Below are 27,296 nucleotides of genomic sequence, written 5' to 3' on the forward strand. Positions count from 1 at the left end.
TAGGGTGCTATAAGGGGCGCCTGAAGGACTGACTGTGTTGGGGTGCAGACTAGGGCTGTGAGAGTGGTTTGAAGGACTGCACCAGAGGCATACTGCATAGGGCTGCAAAAGCAGCTTGAAGGACAGTACATGGGCCAGCCCCAGAAGTGTGAACATGAGAGCAGTTGCCCGGTGAGGGGCCTGGGGCAGAATCAGCCCAGGGTTTGGCACAAGGCTGGGCCACGTAGGGTAGGGGAACTCTTGGGAACTGAAGGACTGCATGGTAGGGCCAGTGTGCAGGTAGCAAAGCCTGATGGCCCAAGAGGAGCTGCTCAAGAGGAGCAAGGGCAGTAGAGTGTGGTCCAGTAATGAGCGATATGTCAGAGGCCTCTGTGAAAGGGGGCGGAGTCCAAGAGGCCTCTTGTGTGGGGAGGGGGTGAAGTGAATGTCAGAATGAATGGAGCCCAATTATGGACCAAGTTTGCTCCAGTCTTATGCTGTGGAGCAATTATAATCAGGATGCCATCTGCGAGGCATGGGCCACAGTATAGGAAAAGTTCAGAGATGTGGATAGTGCCCCCTGGCATCAGGGCAAGTAATGGGCAGCCTCCCACTTAATAAATCAAGTTAACAATCAAGTCATGGCAGACGAGTCAGGGCAGACTGCCCTAGGCAGGTGGGTGGGGCACTTTGGGTTCTGGCCTTGAGTTTGCCCCCCTGTCACACTCTCACAGCCTGGTACGCAAAACTTTCTTTTAAGTACAAGTAACCAAGAATCCAGCTTTACAAAATCTCCAAACACCAGCCTAGAATTTATTTGTCGGGACAGGATTTGATCAGTAGTTTAGCTTCAACATGGTAACTCACATGCAGAAAGCTGCATTTGCAATTGGTTGAGCAAAACTAAAAGTCCACAGAGAAACGAAGGATTTCAACGATTTGTCTGAAAGGCTATGGATTTAGTCAATACCTATCAGCTGTTGATAGAAATAATGCATGCCTTGGCCAACTGGCCATGTAAGGAATTGCATTTTTTTTTTTTTTAGCATCCTACAAAAGCAGTGGAAGCAAGTTTAAGTTCAGTAACTCTTCTTACATGCACTTCCCTGACAGTCAAAGATGAAGCTAGGAATGTACTGAACAGTAACAATATGCTATCTAACATGGTTCATTACACTACTCATTTTATTTATTTGTTCATTTATTCATTCCATTTATATGCTGCCCTTCCCAACAAAGGCTTAGGGCTTACAGTAAAGAACAGAATAAATTATAGAACAGAAGAACAAACAAAAGAACAAAACAACTTTAAAAGTAGAATATCAAATAAAACAGACACCTCATAAATAATACCTCAGTCCAGCTTTGCTTGCTAATAAGTACCTGCCCAAATAGGAAGATCTTAAAACACTTCTAGTCTCCAGTTCTGCTGGGCCTCAAGGGGAAAGATGATCCAGGGCTGAAAAGCAACTCCTAAGAACAACTTCCCATGCATTTTCACCAAGTGCACTCAACCAGGCAGGGATGATGCTTGCAAGAGATTACTCTTGGCTGACCTTAGGGACTGCAATAGGGCAAGTGTTTTTGGCTGTTAACTTCAAACCAGAGTTAGCCACTTTTTAAAGTCCCACTAGACACCAAATTACCTTTAAAAACTTGGCTTTCCTATACTTCATCCTAAGGTTCCCTCTGAAATCTAGAATGCATGCACTTGATCCAGTAAAGTTGGAGCATTACTGTAGCTGTGATAGTCCATGAAAGAGATGAGAGGCAAAGATGTTTTTGGTGATCTCTCTTATTGGACTAACTATATAGCTGGGAGAGTTCTCTCACAACTATGCAGCTGACTGAATAAAACAGATCACCCAAAAAGATCCTTATTACTTGACCTAGAAACTTATCATTTAATTAAGCTATCCGTTCCTACTCTTCAGTCTGGTCCTGAACTGATAACTGCCAGCAACAGTTTTCCTTCCTTAGTGCATGACAGTCCTTGTTGCTGGCACAATGGGACCAGCTCAGGCATACTGCACCAAATCATATAATTAAAGTGGTGGCCTTGGGGCACTGCTAAGCTCTGAGGCCTTTACAGTTTGCTACCAATTTACCATGTCCTGTCAATCATTACTCAACAGCAATTAGTCATCATGGAAGTACAACAGCTTTACCCAGCATCACCCACTGAGTTAATCACAACCAGTGCCAACTGAATGAGCAAATACCCAGTGATTGAAAAATTTAGCTTTTCCTTTTTAACAACCATGACTCATTTTTACCATGCTGCTCAAGATAAATTCACTTACCACATGAACTGTATTTCCACTGGGGAAATTTTCCAAAAATTTAACACTGCTGTTAATAATGCCTGAACTCGACCATCATTAACAAGATAGGAAACCCACAGGTACCTGGATTCCCTTGGTCTTTTTTACTATCTGCTTGGCTAGACCTACTCTGTGCAAGGGGAAACAAGAAAATGCTTTAAAAAGAGTGACAGCGGCATACTTGTACTAGAGTTCTCCACATAGCTAATGCCAATGAATCCTGAAACAATCTTTGGCTAAAGGTAACATGAACACCACACTCTTCTGCAAGTAGCTTTTATTCCTATCTCTGATCAGTGGTTGGAATTTATTTATTTTTTTTAAGACTGGTATCAATTTTTTTCTTATGGGCCAAGACCTCAGGAGAGGAGGGCATAACCTGCTACAACTTTTGGATGAAAATGCTGTTAACTCCTTCTGGGGAGAACATTTTGATTCCATATCAAACCTTGTGTTAATATTAACAGTGCACAGGAAGCTCTGGTAAAGTGTGGATTTGACAGCTCCCCTACCTGCTGAAGCAAAGGCCTAGCCGGACCTATCCAGTATATCTTGCAGAAGCAGCTACTCTGCAGCTTAGAGCAGATTCTGCTTTGTAAAACCAAGTCACGTCAGGCAAACATTTACGACTATGAACTTCACTTTCTACAGAGGTCAGCAGGAGCAAAAGAAAAACAAAATGGGACCAAACAAACATTTTTTGCAAAGGTTTAAGGGTTTCATTACTATAGCTTACAGGGGTCAAATGATGTCACCATTAAATAGCAGTGTTCACATACACAGTCCTACAGCACCGTAATCAGGGGTGGGTGAGTAGTGAGCAGGACACAAGCTCAAGGCGTCAACTTAAGCAAGCAGCAAAATGGTAGCTGCCCAAGGAGTCTTTGCCATGGTCCTGTGCCAAAACAACAGCAGACAGGTGGGCGGACACCTTGCTGCGGTAGCAGCAACAGCAGCCACAAGGGGTGGGCAGACTGAGAAGCCCCCTCTTTCCCACCCCCACTCACCCACCTGCAAACACATTGCATCTTCTCCAGCATGCTTTTGTCCAGGGTTCAAAGCTGTATTAGTTAAGCTTCTTCAGTCCTATCTAGCAGGTCCAGCACCAAATAAAAATAAATCTTTCTGAAAATTATCTTAGGGATATTTAAAACATAATGGGCACTGGCAGATGTGAAAAAACAGCACTTTACTGGAAGAGGAAGTGCCACCATCTGTATAGATCAGGCACTTCAGCAGGGCTTTTTGGGACTTTTATCTAAAGCTAATTCAATCAACTATAAGCAACAAAAAGCCCTGCTGAAATGAGCAGCCCATAAAGACACTGGGCAAGCTGGGTCAAACTAACACAATACCTCTTCTGGGTATACATGCTCAGTGCAAGGTCGCGCTGAGATTAAAGTAAAGCGCTGTTTGGGGGGGTTCCATGTCTAAGCACAGACAGAATTCATTTTTCCATACACTAAACTGATCAAACTTGTATAAAAAATTCTCAGAATTGGGCTTGCCTTGCTCGACTCTTTGTAATAACAATTAAAGAACAATCAAGGTATGTCATATTTAAAGAATTAAGAAAACATTCTCCTATTTTCACATTTGAAAGGGGAGGGGACACACCATCTTGCAGGAAGCTGAAAGTTTAGACACAAGATTTAAAAAATGGAGAAATTGTTAACAATTTTTGCAATCAGGACTTCCAAAAGGAAAAAGCAGCATAGTCAGTGGAAAGAGCAATCCACTAGAAAGCTGAGATGAATAATGCATATGGCAAAATGCAAATACTGAACTGATGATAAGAAAGAACTAATAAAGGGGGCCAAGAAAGGCCAATAAGCAAGAAGTTAAAGCGTAAAAGGTGAAGAGTCTTTAAACAGGCTCTACAAGGAACGGAAGAGGAAAAAAGAAAGGAGATAAGAATGCAAATTGATTGGTTCCTTACATCACAGGTAAAGGAAGATTAAGGTAACCAAAATGCAAACTAACCATGAACTGAGTAGGACGCATTCAAGACTGGAAAGTAGAGAGAAAGCTTAGCGGAACTACAGTAAAGGAAAATGAAAAGCTAATAGTTAAAAGAAAGGGATTGGAAAAGAGAATGGAAAGCCCCACAAAACCTTTATCATGAACACCTCTCTTTAGTGAAATATCCAAATCTAGTACCTTGTATAGCTTCTCATGCAGAAAAATATGTGTAGAGGGGTTGGGAGTGGAACTGCAGGACAGAACAAAAGTCACTGTCACTGTACAGTAAGATTTCAAGCTAGCAAGCCTAATGTGCTACACAGAAACCATTAGAAGCATGTAGTATTTCTAGCTAAATTAGTTGCAGATATCATGAACTGCAATTGTCTTGTGTTATTTTAATTTGTCTGTATATACTGATAACAAACAAATTAAATCTCAATATCAATAAAAAACAAGACAAATCATGCAGATATTAAAGTAGCACCAAGAAAACAAAAAAGAGGAAATAAAACCAGCCACCACTTCTTGCATTTACTACCCAGGGCAAACAATGCAGTGTTTTTTACCAATTTAAAATTAAGTTCACCATCATATTCAAGACAAGGATTATGACAAAACAGTCTATAGAAGCACATGCATGTCTGAATTTGGGCTCTAAGTCCCAAAGGCAGCTTTCATTTGATCTCAGAAGCTTAACTTCAGGCATCCTGTTTTCACAATTCCTAACAACATTTTAGTTGTCTGCCAAACACCATGAACATATTTGGCCCTGTAAAGATAAACAAATATGCACCACAGATCTATTTTAGAGAGGTATTTAGGTAAATCCAGGGTAGAAAAAATCCTTCATAGAAAAGGCCCAGTAAATTTTAGAGGAGGACAATGTTCCTTTCAAGTCTCTGGGTCATTCCGTAGCAGGGATAATACCCTCTACTTGCGTCACTATGATTTTCCCCTAAAAGTTAGTGAACAGGTGCGCCTCCCTCTCAGAGCAAAAGGAACTCACCTTGCAGTCTCCTTCCATTCCATCTCTTGTCCATCAACAAGCAAAAGCTCATCCAGTTCAGTGAAGAGCTGAGGGGGCGCAGGGCTGTCATCTTCCTCACCCAAGATGAAACGGATGCGCTCAGCGGCAGGGGAAACTGCAGAGGTGAAAATACTGCGATTAACAGCCTGAACGATGATCAGGGATGTGCGGCGCCACTCTTTTCCCTTCTCCCCATAGCCATTGAGCTGTTTCTCAGGGTCGCCTCTCTCCTTTGACATAGTAAATTCTCCGCGTGTGTGTCTGTATCTTCCTGTCTTCCCTTGCTGCCTACTTATTTCTTAAAAACTTCAAGCTGGGAGTAAAGTTCAGGAAGACTTGTCTCTTCTTCCAGCCCTTAACTGTGTTACAACAATCCACAGCCCCTTGTAAAAAGAGCTATCAAACTCAGAACCAATATGCTCTATGGTGCATGCCCAAGGACCTTTAGTACTCTGATCAACTGAGGTCCTCAAACCGGCTTTTTTTAATATATATGGTGTAAAACTGGTTTAAGCCAAACTATTTTGGGGACACATAGCGGAGGAAAAGCAACAGCCTCCTACTGCTGGCTTTCCCCTCCCTTTGGATGAAGCTGACTTTTTCATTGGCTTGCAAAGCAATCTGTAACCTTTCTTGATTTATTACCAGGAGAAGGAATATTTAACAAAAAGATTTGCATCATCTTTACATGAATACGGTGCCCAAATGCATTTAGTCAGGCATCATTGCACTGAAAAAAAACAATCTTAGGTAAAACATTGTCTATTTAAGTAGAAGAAACCTCATTTCACTACTTGGTCTTGTGCTGATGCAGATAACTGAAATTCTGTGGGGCTCCTTTGGACCTGTAAACTCAGGAAAAACTAAATGAAATGTTTACCCATGTAAGGGACAAATCCTCATAACTGTACTTGAAACTTCATTTTAGGGTCTAACTATGTCATTTAAAGAAAAATAAGGAACTTACTCTGCAAGTACCTTCATGGGAACCAGAAAAAATTGTTAAAAGCAATGTTATTATTTGCTTCTTTACCCTGTATAAAGAAGACCTAAAGGGTGGTTGCTGAGGTGGTTTTTGTTTCTTAAAGATTGTTCCCTCACATTTATCAATTCTGATTCTTCTTCCTAAGTATCTGTTAGGGTCTTTTTTCTTTTTTTTTTTTAATTCCCACAACTTCAAATGAAGTTCTGAGCATGCTGACATTTAAAAAAAAATATCCTTTCAACCAAGACTTCTTAGGCATTAGAGTTACACAGAAGTAAAAAGTAGTCAGAACAGTGCGACTAAAACTTTCTCCCTCTCAATAACTAAGCATTCCTTCTCCTGCAAAACAATTATTTTACCAGTTCTCCACACAACATAGGAACACCCAAAGATCTGAATTTCTAGCACTGAAAAAAGAAAAGATGCTCCCAGGCTTTTTTCTTTATAAATTAAGAAGTGGGCAAAAAATCATTTTTTTGTTTTGTAGTTTTAACACCTTTAAACTCAAGTGACCCTCTTTCCTGAATTAAAAACCAGGACATGTTTCTAGTGGCATTATTAATGATCATGAAATACTAATGGACAAGGCAAACATATTCTCCCTCTCCCTCATTTACTAGTAATGCCACTGACAACTCTGAGCTCAACAAAAATCATGGACACCTTTCTTGGAATTAAACATATTTCTCTCTCGGGATCTTATGACTAGTCACTTCTTCACCCCAGACCTCTTTAGAGTCTTTTGCCATTGTAAAAGTTCTTTGTGCCCACGAGAAAACAGGCCACTAGTCTCCTAATGTGTTTTCTCCATGAAATGTGGATCAAGCCTGTTGCCAACACTTACAATGAATACAATACAAGGGCTTAAATGATTTAAAAATTGAGCTACCATTTTCAAAGTTGACTTGGGGACCTGACACTCCCCAGTTACTCTTGAAACTGAAATTTGAAAAAGTTACACTTTGAGCAAAGAACACAGACAGGAATTACATTCACTGACTTCTCTTCACTCCAGAGACTGATTGTCACAATGAACGCTTGTTCTATGCTATTTGTTCACGACAAACATGGTGCTAATTCTATTTATTATAGCAACATATCTTGAACAAACTTTTTTTATTCATGGTTTTAATGTTTTGAATGATTAAATGTAAAGTCCAAACATAGCACTTTTAATTTTAAAAAATAGAAAGGGTGGGAAGGAAAGGAATAGGACTGTCCTAATTAAACTAGGATATACTGTCATATTTACTAATACTTAATCCCTTCCATATTACCCAGGGCTCTGCAGACCAGTCCCAATAACTTGTTCACAATTATATGTACTCATAAGTGTACTCAGACAACAAGCTATGCAGTTCTTCACTGCGATGGCACTGCAAGTCTAAGAGCTATGAGACATGGATGCAGTTAACTGCTGAAACAATACCAGGAGCCAGACTGCAGTTGTTCTAAAAGGAAGGGAAGGAAATTGGTTTTATAGCACTTATATTTCACCTATTTGAAAATCCCTCTAACTTGCAGTGAGGCAGGAATAGTGTTTTCAACTTTCACTCTGAAATGACTTTATACTTACTAGAACTTTGATATTACTTATTTACAAACAACAGGATTTAAGTTTTCTCTTTCTAGGGATGGAATATGGACTGAACATTTTAAGGCAATAATTTCAAAGGCACCAACAAGAGTCCAATGACTTCATGCTTTGAATACTTTTTCCTCTAAAAAATGCAATAAAACCAAGTCTGAGATGATTATTTAAGAAAACTATTCAAAGGAGGAATCTACATATCTACTATGAGCTACAAAGGCATTCAGGATCCTATATTAAGCCAGTGGGCTTTGTGGTCCCTTGAAATTTGTGCATTCTCTTCATATCCTTTCACTTCATATAACACAACAGCTCTAGGAAGATCTCTGAATAGGTGCTGGCAAAACTACATGCACTAGTATGTGGTCTATAGAGTTGTTTATTTGTTTTAATAATGCCCTATTTTCGCTATTTTCTGCCTCACCAGCTTGGCCTATGCTTCTAGTAAAGGGCTGGAGGCAGCATTCTCAAGAGTAGGGTTGCTCGCTCAACCCCCAGCCCACCAGCCAGATCCAGACCCCAGCACCAGGTAACCTGGCCTGCAGGGCTCCCCCAAGAGTACAAAATTGTAGCATTGGTCCTCCTCTGCCAAATTTCCAGACCAGTGGGGAACTCCATGGGTCAAATATCATGGCCCTGCATAGTGGATCAGGTGCACAGGGTAGCATGAGGTCTGATCCTGGTATGCAAGGCCAGGCAGGGACAGCCCAGGGCCCAAGGGCCTGGGATGGCCCTTACCCAGCACAGAAGAGGCAGTGTGGGGCACAATCTGGCCCACAGACCAGCCTCATGCCATTCATCTGACCTGCAGGGACAGAAAACTGAATACCTCTGCTCTAGAGCAAACCTGTAACTGTCCTGGATATTATTAGAGAACACCACAAAGCAAGGTCTGATCCCCACACTGAGTACAAATTCTTGCTGACAATAACATTAACGCATTTGTACACTGTAGGCCAAGTTCTGAAACAAAGAAAATTGATGCAGGTCCAGTCTTGGCCCTGTGAATATACCATTGATTTTTCCCCTGCATTAAGCTCTTCCTATATCATATATTTCTTATTTTAGTTGCTTTCTTCAAGAATGTGAAGTATAATTTCTGCTATTCCTGAACATCAGCATTTTAGTATATACCTGATGGATAAAAGACTAACTCTGCAGTCTCCTCACCACCTTCAAACCCTTACCTGCTTCTCAGCACCTGTTATCCATTCCCCAAGGTAAATCAGACACCAACTATAACTGCAAATATAATTTATAGACTATCAATGCATTTACACCAACTTCCATCAAACCGGGTACTCACTAAATCAGCTTATTCATCATGAGTATGAACACAAGTAACATAATATGCTCTGACTACCTGTTATACATGATACAGTGACCTCACAAACTGGCTACATAAAAACTCTTAGTTTTTAGACAAATCATTCTTGATAAAACCCACTGTTTATTTCCTGGGAAGGCAATAACTATTTCTTATTATATTCTTAGGCAAAATTAAGGAAAGCAGTTAGTACTAACTCAGTTTATGGAATGCTTTCTATTTGACTTTTGATTATAAATGTTTTATCAATTGAAAGTATATAGTTTAAGCTCTTTTTGTAACAAGAAGGTTTACTTAAATATCTAGTTCTTATCCAACATTTCTATTCCTTACACAGTGAAACTAATCACTTATATACATTCACCCCTTTTTCTCTAGAACTTTATTCTCATCTCAGTATGTGGATGAGGTATCTATTTGACCAGATGACAGTTTTATGCACCTAGAAGTAGATGCTCTGGTGATACAATTTCTCACAGTTCCACTGAAGTCAACAGATGTGCCAAATTTTCAAAGTTTTAAATTTTCACTTAATGAGGAAAGTGTAAAAAGGAGTACTTAAATTCTAATGACACGTGCCTAAATGCTGTTTGCTCACTAATTCTGAGATGTTTTGGAAACACATAATTTTAAACATGAAAACGATACTGCAATTATAAAGGCCTCCATGAAAAATGTACATTGATATATCTTTAAAACCACACTTACTAAAAATAATTAAAACAGCTTTAGCTCCCTAAGCCAGCACTACACTTAGGACTGTGAATCTGGAACAAACGCTGTCCCGGAGTTATGCAGCCTGGGATTGGAACTTAAGGTTCCCAATGCGGGACTGTCCCACCCAATTAAGGATGGGTGATCACCCTAACTGCACTTGAGTGTAGGGTTATAATCAAGCATTTTGACTCCCAGGTGGTTTTGTAATCAATGGGATGCAAGTGTGCACTGAAGTGTTGTCCTGAACTGGGACTTGGCAGAGAAGGGAAAAAGGCTGAACTAGGGAAAAACACAGTCATAGCTTCCCTCCTCAACTAACAACTCTATTACACTGATTCTCAACTAGGGTGCCTCAACACGTATAAATGCACATATACTGGTACCATCACTGCTTTTCAGTGCTAGAGCAGAACTCTTTTAAAAAAAACATTCAGCTTTCCATGGAGTCCGTGACCTTGTAGCCAAAGCATCACTGGCAGCAAAATGGAAGTACCGATATACATTTTTATACATGTACAGAGGTAGAGAGAGTGAGATGGTCCTGAAAAGAAAGATCATTGTGTGGTTAAGGCACTAGGACTGGGCGACTGGAGTTGTGTGCCCAGTGTCTGGTTCTGTTGTGTGCTTCAGTTTTGCTGTGTGACCTGAGACAAATTATTTAATTCTCTCTTTACCTTAGTTCTGTATCTGTACAATGGAGATAAAAACAGTTTCTACATTAGCCGTGCTTATTTAGATTGCAAACTCTTCAGAGCAGGGACTCTCTTGTGTTACATCTGTAGTGTGTTAACATAATGAAGGCTTAATCTTGGCAAAGGCTTTGATGTGCTACTGTAATGCTATATAATTATATCAATAACAGCAACTTATTCTTTGTACTGAAACAGTGCCTAGGAGCCCCAATCATACATCAGAGCAATTTTTGCTACAAACACAACAAAAAGATGATACCTGCTGTACACATATACAAACCCAGTGCTGCAGATGTGAGTGGAGGTTTCTGTGATTTAGCCCTGATTCAAATTCAGCTCAAGAAGCAGCAAAGCTAGTGCTATTTTATAGCTGTCATGCGGCTTTATAGCACTGCAGTGGTGCAGATGTGCAGCAAGGTGTATAGCCACCTCCATTTTGCTGTTGGAAGTCTCCAGATTGAGCCCAAAAACTGAGCTACGTTCTCACCCTCCAGAGCAAGGCAGATTAGTGAGGAAGTTTAGAAGTCTTCTACTACCTGTAACACCTTTTCCAGGGCCTTCAGTCCCTGATTACTACAAATCTGCACTACTTTCACTAACAACTGTTTTTAAAAAAGGTTGAAATCTCTAAAACAAAATCAAGAAGGTAAAAGGATTAATGGCCATTTAAAAAACCACTGTCAGAATAATGCCACTTCCCAGACCTTGGGCACATTCATTATTCTTTTAAGAAGTTTAAAGTCTTGAACTATCTTTAAATCTTCAGTTATGACACATTACCTTTTCTTCAGTTGATAGAGATATTCTCTCTTTTAATAATTTTGAGGAAAGGTCTAATAACTACAACATCTTTTATCATCTTATGTCTGATTTCACTGCATGGTAATTCCACATTCAGTTGCAAAATTCTTGTTGCTGAACATTCACCTGGACTGCCTTACAGAAAGGATTAGAGCACTCAACACAAATCCCACCACTAACTGCTACAGTAAAACATCAGCAAGGACCCTCCACTTCATTCTTTCTTCTTGTCTTTTCTTTTTTTTGCATTTGTTCATGGCAAACTTGCTGCAGTTACCAAGGATGATAAAGTCCAAAATCCAATTAAGGAATTTGCTAGGTCACAGGTCTCTTATGGCTTGCTTTACCATATGCTTTTTAGTGCAATTTTGTAGGTTAATGGGCCGTTTATGTGTTGTTTATGTGCTCCCTTTAGCAAGGAGAACATATTTTCATCTTAATCTCCTGAGTGAACAGCATGTACTAAGCCTACACTGACGGTCCTGTTTCAGGTTGACTAACAGAGTGCAATAAACCTGCAAAATCAACTCTGAAGACCTCCTACTGCCCAACCTTTGACTGCTGCCACTGTCCGTGTTCTTCACCTGTAAATCTGGCTAGCTCCACAAATCTAGAAGCTGCTGGAACCAAGTGCATTAATGAGAAGAAGAGTCACTGGTATTCAAAAAGTCCTTTTTTCTATTCTTATCTCCCCCCATGTAACAACCTGATCATCAACAGTCATAAGCAATTATTTGAGAAAATATTAACCTTGTGGATAATGTTTTTCCCCTTTAAACAGGCAAGGAATTAAAGTGTTAATTGCAAGATTTTCACCACATATAATACAACATTTTTAATAGACGTGTCATTAGTAGGGGTCAACCCAACTCAAGAAGGAGGCCAGCTGATTTTGTGGGGAGACTGCAGGATGACTGATTGTGGCAGGGTCCCCCATGCCTCTGATTGGCTGAGGGGCTCTGTCCCTCACCACCAACTGGCTGTGAAGCTACGGGTAATGTGGCCCCACCCCTCATGCTGATTGGTGGAGAAGGTATGGCCTTCATGATAAGAAGCCCTGTCCACCAATCAGCAGCAAGGGGCAGAGGCAGCAGCCATCTTGGGCTCCCCTGTGTGCCAGCAGCCCCCCTTCCCCCTGGCAGGCTGCACAGCCAGGCCACAGTGCCATGAGGGCTGCTGGCTCCCCAGAGGCGGAGCCAGCATTTTATTTTCAGTAAGTTTTCTTTTTTACACAGACATTGCCTACTTTAACGGACAATGCTGGATTTCCATTTTCCACAAAACTGACAAAATTGCAATGTTGGTAGGTCCCTAGTCATGAATTTAATTTCCTTTCCTTCCCCCTTCATAGGTAACCCTGCCACACAACTACCAAATACAGTGCCCCATCCTGCCATATGTAAAGCAGGGGAACTATGGTGGCAAATGTCCTGGTGCTGGAAGGCTTGTTAAAAAAAAAACACTCAAGAGGTCCAAGGAGGAGGGCCATGCCCCCGCTACAGAGGAAGGCAAAAACCCTGACAGTCTTTATCAATTTAACCGTGTGTAAAACTCCTCCCTGACCCCAAATGCAGTGGTAGGCCAGACCCTGAGTGAGGGACAAATCTCTAGGTTTTAGTCCCAAAAGGAGCACTAGTACACCTCAGTCAAAACTAAATAAGTAAAATATTAACCAACAACTCTTTAGGGAGAAAACCTATTCTTTGTAAAATAAGGGAGAATGTGTTGTGTTGAAAAAAATGTGGTTCCATTCCAGCAAGTGAATACATAAACTGAGTCTTAAATCAACCCATTTGTTTCTTCCATTTTTGCATGTTCAGTCATATCTGCTAGATTCTGTTCCCACATGAACTTTAATTAAACTAAGATCTGATTGCAGGATCACATTCTGCCTTCACCTCCCCCTGCAATGAAAAGTAGTGGTGTAGGTGAGGACCTCAGGACAGATCCTGTTCCATGCACTGGACATATAAAGCTTCAAACAGACATTGCTTTTGTGATGGTGTAAAAAATTTTATGGTGGCACAGAACCCAAGCTAACAGACATCTATTACTTTTGTCATGCCACAAATGCTCATATATATGCTCTCGACAATTTCTAGTAACAGTTTGTGCCACCTTTTTGCAACTAACATCTGTTAGTTTCTGACAGGAGAGCATGGGCAGTCCAGAGCTGCCTCCATACCCCCGCTGCCTTGGGCAGGTGTTCCCAGGGCTTCAAGATCCTTGTGCACCCCTGTAGAGGGACTTCTGGAGCACACACATCACACTGCTATGCCCTAACTCTGCCCAGTTTGCAAGTACAGTAGGGGTAACCCCATGGGACTTCCTGCCTGTAGGTAGACCTGATGATGTACACTCCAGAAGTAGGCCTTTAGATGATTCTTGGGGTACACTTCAAAGCCGCTTCACCCAAACATAGGGCACACACGTACAAGTGGGGGAACCCCGGGGTTTCCCACTTGTAGATGTTTGTCCCAGGTCAGGATGCAGCAATGTGACATGTAAGCCCCCGAAATCCCATGCAGAGGAATCCCAGGGAGGGCTTTCAAGCTGCCACACCCCAGATCAAGGCATAACACTAAAGGTCAATGTCCCAGAGGATCAGGCCACTGAAGCCCTGGGAGCAACAGGGCCCCAACCCTGTGTGACAACAGCACCTTCTGTTTGTGCTGATCAACTGTATCAGTTGGGCTGAGACACATCCTGGCACAGCTGATGCTACAACAAAAATTACATCTGTTTTTAACCCAAGTGTTTTTCTGCAATCCTATTCTACCCTATAGATGTCCCTCAAAAAACATTATGGCAAAAGGTAGATTGCCCACACAAGATTTTAATGCAGTTTAACAAACCCACTTCAAATGTACAGCTTTATTTAATTGGGAATAACCTTTTAGAGCCAGGCACTAAAATCTGGTCATGTTACAATGAGTCAACCAATGATATGATGGCAAGTTCCCACAAAGAATAACCGGCATGATTAGAAACCAAAGGAGCTGATGCTCTGGCTACTGACCATTATTAACAAACAAAAAAAGCCCAAAGGAGTTTTCACTAAAGTCATGGAAAATTAGCATCACCCATTATTGCCACCATCCCAATTAGCTGGCAAAGTACACAAACTTCCTGAATAGGTATTTCATTAGTCTTCACTAATGATTTGTCTTTTGCAGCCAACTGGTGCAATCTATCTAGCCTGTGGAAGCTTGTACTTGAGTGATCTCACTGCCTGTGTTTCTGGCTGGAAGGAAAGGAAAAGGAGGATGATATTAGACCGCTATGAGCATACCTAGTCCCTCCCTAGCCTGCTACATACTGGAATCAGCTCAGCCCAGGTGCATTCATCAAAGCCAAGCCCATTTCTCCCACCACATAACTAGCGCTAGTCTACATAGGCATCCAGCTGCAAATGCTATGACCCCTACTCCCAAATTCCATTGTTGACCTGATAACAAAGAGAGGGGAAATAATCAGTGTGCTCTTAGGATGCGAGACACACAACAGAACAACTCTGAGCACAAAACAGTCTGAGCCATCCATACCCACTCTCAATTTTTGTCCTGATCAGGACGGGAAGACATGGTATAAGGAATACAGCTCCCAACAGAGTTTGGATAGAAAACATTTCTCTGCTTCTCTGTTTGACCTCACCACATTCCTTTTACAACTGTTCCTCTCTCTCAGACATAGTAATTTGGGTTAATGCTGATTAACATAAGTCATTAATAAGACCAGAAGCTATTTCTACCAGCTGATCTTACCCAAAAGAATGTTGCCTTCCATGTACCACTGAGGTCTGCCTAGACAATGCCAGTGACAATTTAAATGACACTGACTATACAACACAGCAAGAGCTGGTAGAAGGCTGAGGAAAAGAATATAGCTTAGAAGAAAACCCCAGGTATGGAAAAAGCCCTACAGCAAGACTCAAGTATATTCTATAATGGAGGGGCCCCCAGACTAAGCCCAGAAAATGTTTTCTAGTGGTGTACAGGTCTTCTGGCTTCTCTCAAGAGGTAAATGAAACACAGCCTCATGCTGGAAACCACAAAAATCATTTTTATGGGGACACTGATGGCTACAGATGTGACATTAATATGTTAGCCAATAATCACATATAAATGTTTTCTCCAGTGGTGTAACAGTAAGTAATAATAGTTGACATTCATATAAAGCATTTCTCACATTCCAACCATTATACCAAACCATTAGACTTGGCTTTTCCCTCCAGCATAGACAGGCAAAAAATTTCCTTTTCTGGGAAATGGAGATAAGTACAGAGAGGCAAATTGAATTACCCAAACCAACTGTAAGTCAGCAGCAAAACCAACACTAGAAGTCTTGGCTCACCAGGAGCACTGCCAAGTGAAAGAGCTCTTCAACACATTGAAGAGAGTTCTACTCTACCGGGAACTACACTAAATTAAAATAGACAGGTCCTTCCAGAGGTCTTGCAAAACCCACCTGAGGATCATCAACACCTATCTAATCTGCCTGAGAAGTGGTATAAGAACAAAGTTTCATTTCTTACGTGGAAAGTCAGTTATATTTTGATGGAACCAACCGAGTTTTCAGAACTAAACCAGTGTGAATCCCGGTGAGATGTTATGGCAACTCAATGTTAAGATGATGACCTCCTGGCAGTGCCTGGCAGTGCCTAAATGAATGGCGAGTCCTTTGATGAGATAGAGGTTCCAACCCATGTCCCACTTCTGCAGACCACAGGATTATAGAATATTTTGCAGTGTTTCTCAACCCATGAGTTGCAAGAATATATGAAAGGGTCTCAAACAAACTTTAAAAATGGGTTCTCGTTTAAAGGAGAAAAACGTGGGAAACTGTGACTTTTCCCTTGCAGGCTGGCAGAGTTCCAGCCTGCAAGGGGCTGTTTGGTACCACCCCTATGCCTCACACAATACCCCACACAGCCAGCCTCTGCCCCACACCTAAAAGGCCCCATACCTATAAGGCCTAGGGGCAGGGGGCAGCAGGTCAGCAGTGAGGGACAGAGTCAGGACTGGCCATCGGTGTTTTACAGATGAGCCCTGGTACAAAAAAGGTTGAGAACCACTGCTGTAAAAGCAACTCGTTTAGTGGAACGAGACATGGCCCACATGCAGTATGAGATGAACTAATTACAGAATCACATACTGTTTTTCCCCCACTGAACTCCTATCTTATTCAGTGGATAGAGTTTATGCTGCTTAGTAAACAAGCATTTATTCAACAATTTATTTTATCCTCCTTGTTAGAAGTGGCCTCATCCCCCATTTACTGCCCACCATCCAAACCCTATGCTTTTGCATGGCTGTCATCACTACAATATCTCACAAATATCAATCTACCTTCACAACACCTCTCTAAAGTGATATTGTACTGTTATATCTGTGACAAACCATACTGGTGACATTGGGGTGAACTCAGAGCCCCAAACTTATCTCTACTATTCTGTTGCATGCCTGTGGGGAACAGGCTAGATTTTGCCCTTGGAGTAGTAACTCCACAACCTAGCAAATTCTCCATCTGCTTACCAAACTTTGCAGCTCTACTAGAGGAAATCTGCCAACTAATGCAATATTCCCCTTAGCTTTGCAAAACATTACAGATCCTTCACTCCACAGAAGGCAGAATACCTGCAATTGCCCATTGCTCTGAAAAATCACTTTTACCACAGAAATCAGTTTGATATATGCAACAGCAGCAGTATTTATTATACAAGGAAGTTAGGTCATACAAGAAAAAGTAACTATTAGATTTGGAAGACAGATTACAAAAGAATTACACAGAAAATAATTTCTACCACTCTATCCAGAAACAGCTTTTGAGATAACCGCTGGATGCAGGAGCTTCATTCAAAATGTTGTCCTACACCAGCAAACCTGCCACCTCATCTGGTTAGCCCAACTTCATAAATTCTCCAAGGTCAAGGGTCCCTAGACAACCTCTTCTTTCCAAAGGGATCTCTTCATTTTTATATAAAATACTTTATATTTTATATAAACTACTTGCATTATTGCAGATGATTTCCTTCCCTCGAATTATGCATCTGTCTGTCAGGTAAGGTGTTTCTGCTGACTTACATATTGTGTTCAAATAAGACATCAGAATTATTCTAACCCCCTAATTAGATTTTTCTGTACCCATTACATATTTTAGTGGGCAAAGATATCCCCTCAGCATGAGCTAATGGCTGTACTCTTAACACTATTTCAACACTTTCCTGGCTGACCAATATGCATACCAATTCTAGGTATATTCTCTAGAAATTGGATTCATTTTGAATGTATGAATAGTTATTCCCTAGTGGGAGAATCTCCTGATGCTTGATTTAGCAAATCAACTCACTTCCCATTTAAGTCGCATTATAAAAATACAAAATCATATTCATATCCAAAAACATGGTACAAACAATAAAAATGATAAAACTGAATATAGAGTAACACCAGCTGTAAATAGAGGCTGAATATGACAGTAGTAAATCCAAGTCAGGGAAGTACCTATGTAGGATGACTAGGGTAACCCAACATTAATCCTGCAGGAAACAGAGGCATAGAGAGATTAATTTGAAATCTTTGTACTACTTTGGGGTACCCCCTATGAGATGAATCAGATCTGAATTTGCAATACTACTTGACATTTTACACAGCCTGATTTTTATAGAGCACATCTCCCACTGATTTCTGTTACAGCAGCAAGTGAGCCTGTCCCTCAAGATATACCACACAACCCCACTGCCAAGTGTCAAGTCCCTTATCCAAAGAAGGAAGGTTGCTGCTAAAACTTTTTAATGGTTTTAAGAACTTTTAATGTGGACAAACCAACCTGTTTCACCTGTAGAGCTGAATTTTTCTCCTAAAATTTTCCAAAAAACCCCCCAACAACCTGCAGGCAGATGGCCCAAATAGAAAATTTCAATTCAAACTGTCCAAGTTTTGCAATGCTGTAAGTGACTGGATACAGGTTTTTCATTAGAAAACCATTAGGTGACTTTAAATGTGGCAGTCACTTCCTGTAGGAGGAACAACATAACAAATTCCAGAAAGCAATGGTTCTGAGGGTCTGGCCATCTTCACAGCAACATCTTCCCCTTCATTGCACCTGATGGAGATCCCAATCAGCAACATTAGGAAACCTCTCTCTACTGTGTTCAGGCAGCAGACAATGTAAATACCCTCATAACACATCATGTGCATAGGGCAACTGCAAATAGACTTCATGCAACAATGCATTATTAAAAGCTTCCTGCAGATGCATAATCATTCAGCTAAACTGGGGCAAATACTTCAATGTAAGAAAGGCTTCATCCCCTGCCCACTAAAGCCAAAGGCAAAACTCCTCCTGATTTCAAAGATGCAGGAGGACCAGGTGCTTCTCTCTCTTAATAAAAAGTGTAAGGTTACATGCATTGTACCAAAATGCTAATCTCCAATGCCCAGTCTTCAAATAGCAAGAAAACTAAGAAATATCTCTGTTCCCTATCACTTTTAATTTTATATCATAAGTTTATGTTTTCTGAGAGGTTAGAATAACTTTCCTTTGCTTGTGACACTACTCTTGTTGGAGATAATAAAGTGTAGTCACTGACATATACTTCAGCACTGTGGGTCGCATATGTGGTTACAAAGCAAAGGATATAAATTCTTGAATGACTGACATACTTTTCCCTATGTTAGTCACATACACTGAAAAAAAATCACTGAAGATGTTGAAATCTTTAGGTTAGTTTATCTATTTTGCTGAAAGAGATAGGCTGCAACTTTAAGAAGCTTTGGAGTTGGTATTTCCTATGGAACAACGTAGTGGTAAGATGGCCAACCTGTGCAACTGTGCTCAAAAGTGCATCATGAATCATTCACTTTTGACTCATAAAGAAAAGGTTGGGATGTGGACATTTTACAGTTTACCTACCAATACAAGCACCTTTACTTTGGGACCTTTAGCCCCGAATGCTAGTGCCCTTGTTCATATTAATTAGCATTATAATCCTCAAGTAGTCCCAATGACACTGCTCAGTAGGAGCAGGGCTACCAGAACAGAAGAATTAGATTGCTGGACAAGGAGGGGGCACTACAGCACAGTCCAGCTGACCTCCAACAAAGAGATTATTGAAAAACCTAACCCCTTCCATAAGACCATTTCCTCTCAGAGGCTACAACCTGTCATTAACCAATTGTTAAGGGCAACATGTTCGTGAGTTGTTTTCTTGTTCCCTCTTTCCCATCGATTTAAGGCAAGAATCAGAGCACAGGGACTTTTTCAAAGGCTGAAATAACTTCAGGCTTTTCCACTCTGATTTTAAACTTTTATCCTCAGATAACGAAAAATGGTTCATCTCCTCTTAGCTCCAGCCCTCAGGCTGGGATAAGCAGTTTTATACATTTAAACTGCCCTTAGAATCCCTCTGTAAACACAGTCTCATCACTGTCTTGTTCAATCAGGTCTTCACATTACTTCAGACCAAGTCTGCAGTTATGAAGGCTTCTTTATCTACTGTTTACCCAACTGTAAGTGCATGGAGAACTCTGTTTTCTCTCTGCAACTTTAAAATGTGACTCCAGCCTTCATTTCCTGATTTTAAGCAGCTCCTCTTGCTGAAACCAAGCCCCTGTTAATAGGCTTACCGTATTTCCAAGTCAAAAAAAAGGACACCTGTCATGAGGGGGGAGGGGAAGGTGGAAATATGATGGGGGGGCAGTGCCCAATTTGTTGCTGCTCACTGCTAAGCCACAGCTACCCCTCCACCCCCCCCCCCGCAGCCCTGCTGCTGCCCCTCACTCCCGACCCACTAACACCAGCCCTGCCAGTGCCCCTAACTCCCAAACCACAGTACCCTGCCCCCCTGGGCCATGATGGTGCCTCTCACTCTCACCAACAGCCCCAAGCCATCCCTGCTGGTGCCCCTCACTCCTGACCCAGAGTCCCCTGGTGCTGCCAGTGCCCTGCACTCCCAACCCACAGTCACCCCCCCCATGCCCCTCACTCCCAACCCGCAGCCCCCTGCCCCCTCAGCCCTGCCCGCAAGGACCTCAAGCTGTCCTCGTCCTGACCGGGGTGGTGCGCGGTGGCTCCAATTCATGTAGGTGGCAAATGAGTGTGTCTGGACCCATCATGGGCTGCAGGGAAGAGGAAGGGAGGCTTGTGGCACCCCACACCCTGGGATGGGGCTGCAGCTCACTGGCAGGCAGCATGGCCAAGGACCCCCACCCCCTTTTTTCCTCTTCTCCCTCCCCCCCCCCCACAGGGTCTCCTGGCACCGGCCACAGAGTTCCCCGTTGCCCTCAGAGGGCACCCCCCCAGTCCCTTTCCCCTGCTGGAGGTGTGGGCAAGCCCCCCACCCCACTGCCTGGCCTATCACAGCCCCAGCCCCTGCCCTCCACCCTGACCAGATATTTGGGATTTTGCTTTGCTCCGGGGATGGGAGCAGGGAGAGAGCAATCGGAGGCAGCAGGGAGCACCACATGGGTCTGCACATACCTCCACAGCTGCAGGCAGGTATGTCTGTGCTTCCTGCTGCCTCCTATCACCCTCACCCCCCTCCCATGAGGGAGCAAAGCAAAATCCTGGACCTTTGGTCAAATTTTAAAAAAACACCCAGATGGAAATCAGACAGCTCAAAAAGAGGGAAAATCACAGATGTATGGTAACCCTACTGTAAAACCACATGGTATTCCTTGAGTTTCAAGGAATACCAAATCTCTCCAACACTCAGCTCCTTAGGTTTTGATCCTTTACCTCACAGATTCATAGATATAGGTTGGAAGGGACCTTGCAGATCTAGTTCGACCCCCTGCCCTGGGCAGGAGAGAAAACTGGGCTCAAATGACCTCAGCTAGGTAATCATCAAGCCTCCTCTTAAAGACCCCCAAGGTAGCATCCAGCACTACTTCCCTTGCAAGCTGGTACCAGATCCTAGCCGCCCTGACCGTGAAATAGTGCCTTCTAATGTCCAGCCTGAACCTACTCTTAGTCAACTTATGGCCATTATTCCTTGTTACTCCAGGAGGCACTCGGGGGACCAAGGTCTCTCCCATTCCCCGCTGGTCCCCCCAGTAAGTTTATAGATGACCACCAGGTCCCCTCTCAGGCTTCTCTTGTGGAGGCTGAACAGGTTCAGTTCCAGTAGCCTGTTCTCGTAGGGTCTGCCCTGCTGTCCCCAGATCATGAGAGTGGCCTCCTCTGGACCCTCTCAATGCTGTCCACATCCCGCCTGAAGTGTGGCGCCCAGAACTGGATGCCATACTCCAGCTGCGGCCTGACCAACGTCACATAGAGGGAGAGGATCACCTGCTTGGCCCTGCTTGTGATGCATCTGTGGATGCATGACAAGGTGTGGTTAGCCTTACTGACCATGTTCTCACATTTTTGGCCCATGTTCATCTTGGAGTTGATAATAACTCAAGATCTCCTTCTCCCACTGTGCTTTTGAGAAGGGAGTTCCCCAGCATATAGGTATGCTGCTGGTTCTTACTCCCCAAGTGCAGCACCCTGCACTTGCCAGTACTGAATCCCATCCTCTTCTCATCTGCCCACCCCTGTAACCTGTCCAGGTCCAGATATATCCTGTCCCTCCCTTCTAGCATGCCCACCTCACCCCAAATCTTGGTGTCCTCCACAAATTTAAACAGGGTGCTTTTCACCCCCTTGTCCAAGTTGCTAATAAAGAAATTGAGCAGTGAGGGCCCAAAGACCGAGCCCTGGGGGACCCCACTGCCCACTTCTCCCCAGGTCAAATATGACCCATCCACCACCACCCTCTGAGTATGACCCCTCAGCCAATTTGCTAGCCATCTGACTATGTAGGCATCAGTGCCACAGTTGCCTAGCTTTTTAATGAGAATGGGGTGGGAGACAGTGTCAAAGGCCTTCCTGAAGTCCAGAAAGACTATGTTCACCGTGACACCTGCGTCCAGTGATTTTGTGACCTGATCATAGAAGGCAATCAGGTTGGTCTGACATGACCTGCCCCTAATAAACCCATGCTGGTTGCCCCTGAGCATCATCCCCCCTGCTTGTCCTTCATGGATGTGCTCCTTGATAATCTTCTCAAAGAGCTTCCCTGGGATCAAAGAAAGACTAATGGGCCTATAGTTGCCCAGCTCCTTCATCTTCCCTTTTTTGAAGATGGGTACCACACTGGCCCTCCTCCAGTCATCCGGCACCTGGCCAGAAAACCATGAGTCCTCATAAAGCCATGCCAAGGGCCCCGCAATAACCCCACCAATTCCCTCAACACCCTCCATCCCCTCTCTTTCAAATGTTGCCCAAAAACTCATCAGCTTCAAACACTGCATGGGTAGTTTAATTATTATTTATAACAACTATTATAAATCTAACTTTGTTACAGCATTTTAATGTGTGATCGGAAACTTCAGAAAGTGATCTGATGAGGGGGGGAAGGCCCAGCAAAGAGACACCTTCTTACATATCTCACCCACCAGAACTTGGTAGGAACTCAACAAAACCCAAATTCACTGCAAAGGGTGGAAAAGGAGAGGGAAAGGGAGCACAACAAATCTGATTTGCCATTGCCTTGCATATAGGACCTCCATGCAAAATGAGTGTCAAAGGTTATTCTCAAGGCTAAGTTGAAAATTTTGGAGTTGGTTTCATCTGGCCTCCACTTTGCTTGGGTGTAAACGATAGTGCCAGGTCCGAACATTCATGTCGGATACCAATCCATAGAAACACAGAAAAATGACAAAAGGGGAATTCCACCAGCAGGCAAATCTTATTTTCAGGACTAATTCTATAGGCAGCAAATATTTCTTCAGCCTACTGAATGTAACCTTCTTTTCCATGATGAAGGCAATATTACCCAGAAGGAGCAATACTCAATGTTGGGTGTGGCTCAGTATCATGCATGTGGCTATCTTTCTTGGTTTACATAAAATACAGCATTAACACTGTGGTACTCAGCACAGAGAAATGGGGAGGCAGAGGAGGGGACACAACAAAGAGAAATACATATACCCAGAGAGGTGTAGCAGTGATATTAACTGATCCTTCTCCAAAATATTACTCGGACCTTAACCTGGAGCCAACAGTTTTAATGAATGCCACATCTTATTTCATAATAATTTGCACACGCATTTTGTAACCTAACTAAATTAAGTCTACAAAGGAAGATAAAAGGAGTTAAGCATCTGAACCCACTGACTTTATAGGATATGGACACCCAACTGCACTTAAAATGCCTAAGAATCCCAGGTTTATTTATTTCTCAACTTTGTGAGGATTCGTGTAATGATGAACTTCCCCTCTGGCTGTTGAAGGTTAAGTTCCATATACCTAGAGTTTACCCAATCCTAGCCCAGGCAAACCTCCAAAGGACTTCAAGGGCTGCAGCGTCTGACCCAATAATGTGTTAATAATAAACTTAGTTTAATATTTTAACTTATGTTCCACACAATTCCTCATTTTAGCTAAACATTTTATATTTTTTCAAAATTTAACTGCATCTGGTACAACTACAGTTATTCCTTATTTAAAGTCTCGGGCAGACAGACATTCTGCTCACTTCCAGCTCTCACCATTCTGACTATCTCAAGAACATGGACATTTTGTTAGTCCCCATATGGCAACTCAAGTAACCAGTGACCATACCTTATCACGGAGGGAATATTTTCAACTTTGTGTCAAAACCATTTAAGAAGAAAAACAAAAGTTTGCCACAGTAGTTCAGTAGTAGTATTGATACTATAAGCACTTTAGTTCAAGCGTTTGTGGTTTTAAAGACTAATAACTGTAACTTTCATTTTACATGGCTCTGGGCTGCCAGAAGCACAATACTTCCAGCTGGCTTCCAGTAATAAAAAAACACCTCACAATTCAACTTGTTCTCTAAAGCAGAATGACATTTCTTCAGGATTTGCTCTTTGCTGGTTTCCCCACACAACAGCAAGCGAAGTTCAAGACTCTGCCTCATTCCTTTATTCCTAGTCCATGGGCCCTCCCTCCATCTCTCCTCTATTATGTCAAGCAACAAACCTCCAAAGAACTTACTTAATCTGGCAAAGGCACCTTCAGATGTCTTGCTACACCTAGATGGTATAAGAACTAGATGCCTACTTCTCTGAATTTTCATATCTTTCTGCCATTGTGAGCTCAAATGTTTGTAAAAGGCAATCCCCTTCTGATGGTATTTGGAGAATAAGGGTTTAACATATATACTTTGGAGACTTTTTACATAAGGCAGATCAAAAGGATGGGTGGTTGATCTCAGATAACTCATTAAGTAGACAAGCAGGCTATCATGTAGAAGGCATTAATGCAAAAAAATACCTTGAAGGAAGAGGAGCTGATATAAATGAAGGACATCTATGAAATTAATTTTAAAAAAGGTTTGCCAGTGAAATACAAGCCTAAAACACTACAATATTCAAAATGCTCACTTTGCCCTGGGTGAAACAGAATACACCAAATTTCATTTTCTTGCATATCTACAGCACAAAGGAAGAAAGGTGAGTTTCATTTTATTCCTTAGTAAAAGGCAGAAATTAAGTGAGTACCTAGAGTTGATACTCATTAAGAAACTGTCTAGATTAGAAACTTTTGATAATTTTACTGTATCATTAGTTAGTTAAAGTGCATGAAAAAGGAAATATATTGTTATAACTGTTGAGTTGGGGGAGGGAAGAGGAAAGGAAAAAAAAAAATCGCACCACTAACTGGCAGTTATACTAAGTGTTAATCACTGGTTAGTGAGTGGCTACGCCACAACTGTATTCAGTGTCCTCAGGGCAAAAATATTGCCAAAATTAACACCGTACATTTCTTTAGGAAGGAGGATTCTCATAAAAGTTAGAAAGCTAGTAAAAGCATCCCTAAAGTCCCTACTCAAATGAGAATATTTAAAATTCAGCAAAATCAGCAGGAAGACTACTTAAGAAACTAAGAGAGTCACCAAAAATAATTCCCTTGAATAATACAGGAAGCAGGACAGCACTCAGGGAAGAGGTGGGGAGACTGAATGACAAAGTCCTGAAGTTAAGACACTTTTTCTGTATCCTTCAGAAAGAGGGAAACCCATCCCAACTCAATAGAAAACAGCATAAACCAAAGCAAGTAAAGCCTAATATGAAAATTAGAGGTAAAAGGGAATTTGAAAAGCAGATGGATAAACACATGGATACAGAGAATTCATTCAAGAATATTAGCAGTAGGAACCCCACAAGAGACCTGGTGAATCTGCTAGCCCACCAAGGAGAAATTAAAGGTGAAGATTTTGCAGAGAAGCTAATGAATGCTGTGCATCAAGCTTCATCACAGGATCAGTAGGAAGGTATGCAGACTTGCATTTTTCAAACAGTAAAGGTGAAGCACTACCAAGTATAACCAAAAAAATTTATTAACTATGTCGCGGGGCACTCCCGCGCCCCGCTCCTAAGGAGATGCCCCAGGAAGGGGAGAGGTGTAACAGGGCACCAGGGTGCCTGCTACTAGCAGGAGGAGTAGGGCTGCTGAAGCACCCTGGAGCAACACAGATGGGGGTTGCTAGGGCAACCAGGCAGGTCATGTGGCCAGGAGGGGGCAGGGCCAGGCCCTTATAAACAGCTAGGCCAAAGCCTAGCTAGCAGTACCCTTCTGGATACCACAGGAGCAGGAGCTCTGTGGCTGAGCTGAGCGGAGCGGAGCGGCCAGAGTCGGGGGTTGCAGCCTTACCCTACTGACCGGCTGCGATGATGCTAGGGATGAGGACACCCTGATAAGAGGTAGGGCTGGGAGCCCGAGAGGGGCTGAGAGTTGGCTTTACGAGCGGGTAGGCTCTTTGTTGGTTTTGTTACAGCCGTTCGGGCTTGGCTTGAGTTATGGTTAACCGGAGGACCGGGTGAGGCTGTAGGGGAGCGAGGAGGCCTCAGTGGGGCTCCCCAGCAGTTTGGGGGCTCTGGGTGCCCAGTAGGGGCACAGTGCCAGGGGGGCACAACTGTTTGTGCCGGAGTGGCACGGAGCACGGGGTTGGACCCCGGCCCGTAAGGGCGGCACTTTGCCCAGTGGGGCAAAAGACCCCGGAAAGGGTCAAGGGGCACAGTGCCAGGGGGGCACAACTGTTTGTGCCGGAGTGGCACGGAGCACGGGGTTGGACCCCGGCCCGTAAGGGCGGCACTTTGCCCAGTGGGGCAAAAGACCCCGGAAAGGGTCAAGGGGGCCAGGCACGGCTATGGCCACCTGAGCCCCAAACGCGGGAAATCCGCAAGCGCAGAGGGTGCGGCGGAGACCCCGAGAGGGGTGAGAGGAGCTAGAGGGACCCAAGGGCGTCAGGGATAGGCCGGTGGGTGAGAGCCCGGCCCAGGGGCGCCAGGCGGGCGACGAGCCCAGGGCGCCAGAGGGAGAGCACCCAAGGGGCAGGGGACCAGACAACGTTCCCCAGCACAGCTGTGAGGCTTGGGGCGTGCTAAAGGGGAGGTTTTGGAGGCACGCATTTGCCCATAAGGCTGGGGCGAGAGTACCCCCCACTTTGGAGCGGAGGTGATACCATCAAGGTGCCGTTAGGTATGAGTAGGCAGCCTCCCATTCTGAACCTCAACAGCAAAGACGTGGCGGGCGAGTAGAGGGTGTCAGACCACCCTAATTGGCACGGCAAGGGGGCGCTCGCGAGCTCACGGCCGCTTGCGGGGCCATCCGTGACAAACTACACAGCCACAAGTGACCAAGGCCCTGTAACACTGATGCAGAAGAGACCTTCTCCGATATTCAAATTTTAGTAAACTCTGGAATATAATGTACAATGCAAAGCTTCAAAAAAAATCAAGACTTCAATTAGCTGAGGACACTACTTTGGTGGAATCGCCCACTTCATAGATTTCAAAGACATTAGGGCTGGAAAGGACCTCACAAAATCATCCCAGCCTCCTAACCAAATGGAAAGCAGTCAGCAAAGGTCAAATG

The 27,296-nt window shown here is 43.1% G+C and overlaps 1 protein-coding gene across 3 annotated transcripts in view; it reads right to left on the minus strand.

The window, feature by feature from the left end:
- SLC4A4 (solute carrier family 4 member 4) overlaps positions 1–27,296 on the minus strand; it is a 312,036-nt gene that overhangs the window by 171,552 nt on the left and 113,188 nt on the right. For all 3 annotated transcript variants that reach the window (XM_090031969.1, XM_090031970.1, XM_090031968.1), the window contains exon 4: positions 5,275–5,410. In XM_090031969.1, the coding sequence (XP_089888095.1) occupies positions 5,275–5,410 (136 nt within the window). The remainder of the gene's footprint in view (positions 1–5,274; positions 5,411–27,296) is intronic.

The sequence above is a fragment of the Crocodylus siamensis genome, chromosome 2 (genome assembly GCF_052110815.1).
Source record: "Crocodylus siamensis isolate JL-2025a chromosome 2, ASM5211081v1, whole genome shotgun sequence".
Taxonomy (NCBI): domain Eukaryota; kingdom Metazoa; phylum Chordata; order Crocodylia; family Crocodylidae; genus Crocodylus; species Crocodylus siamensis.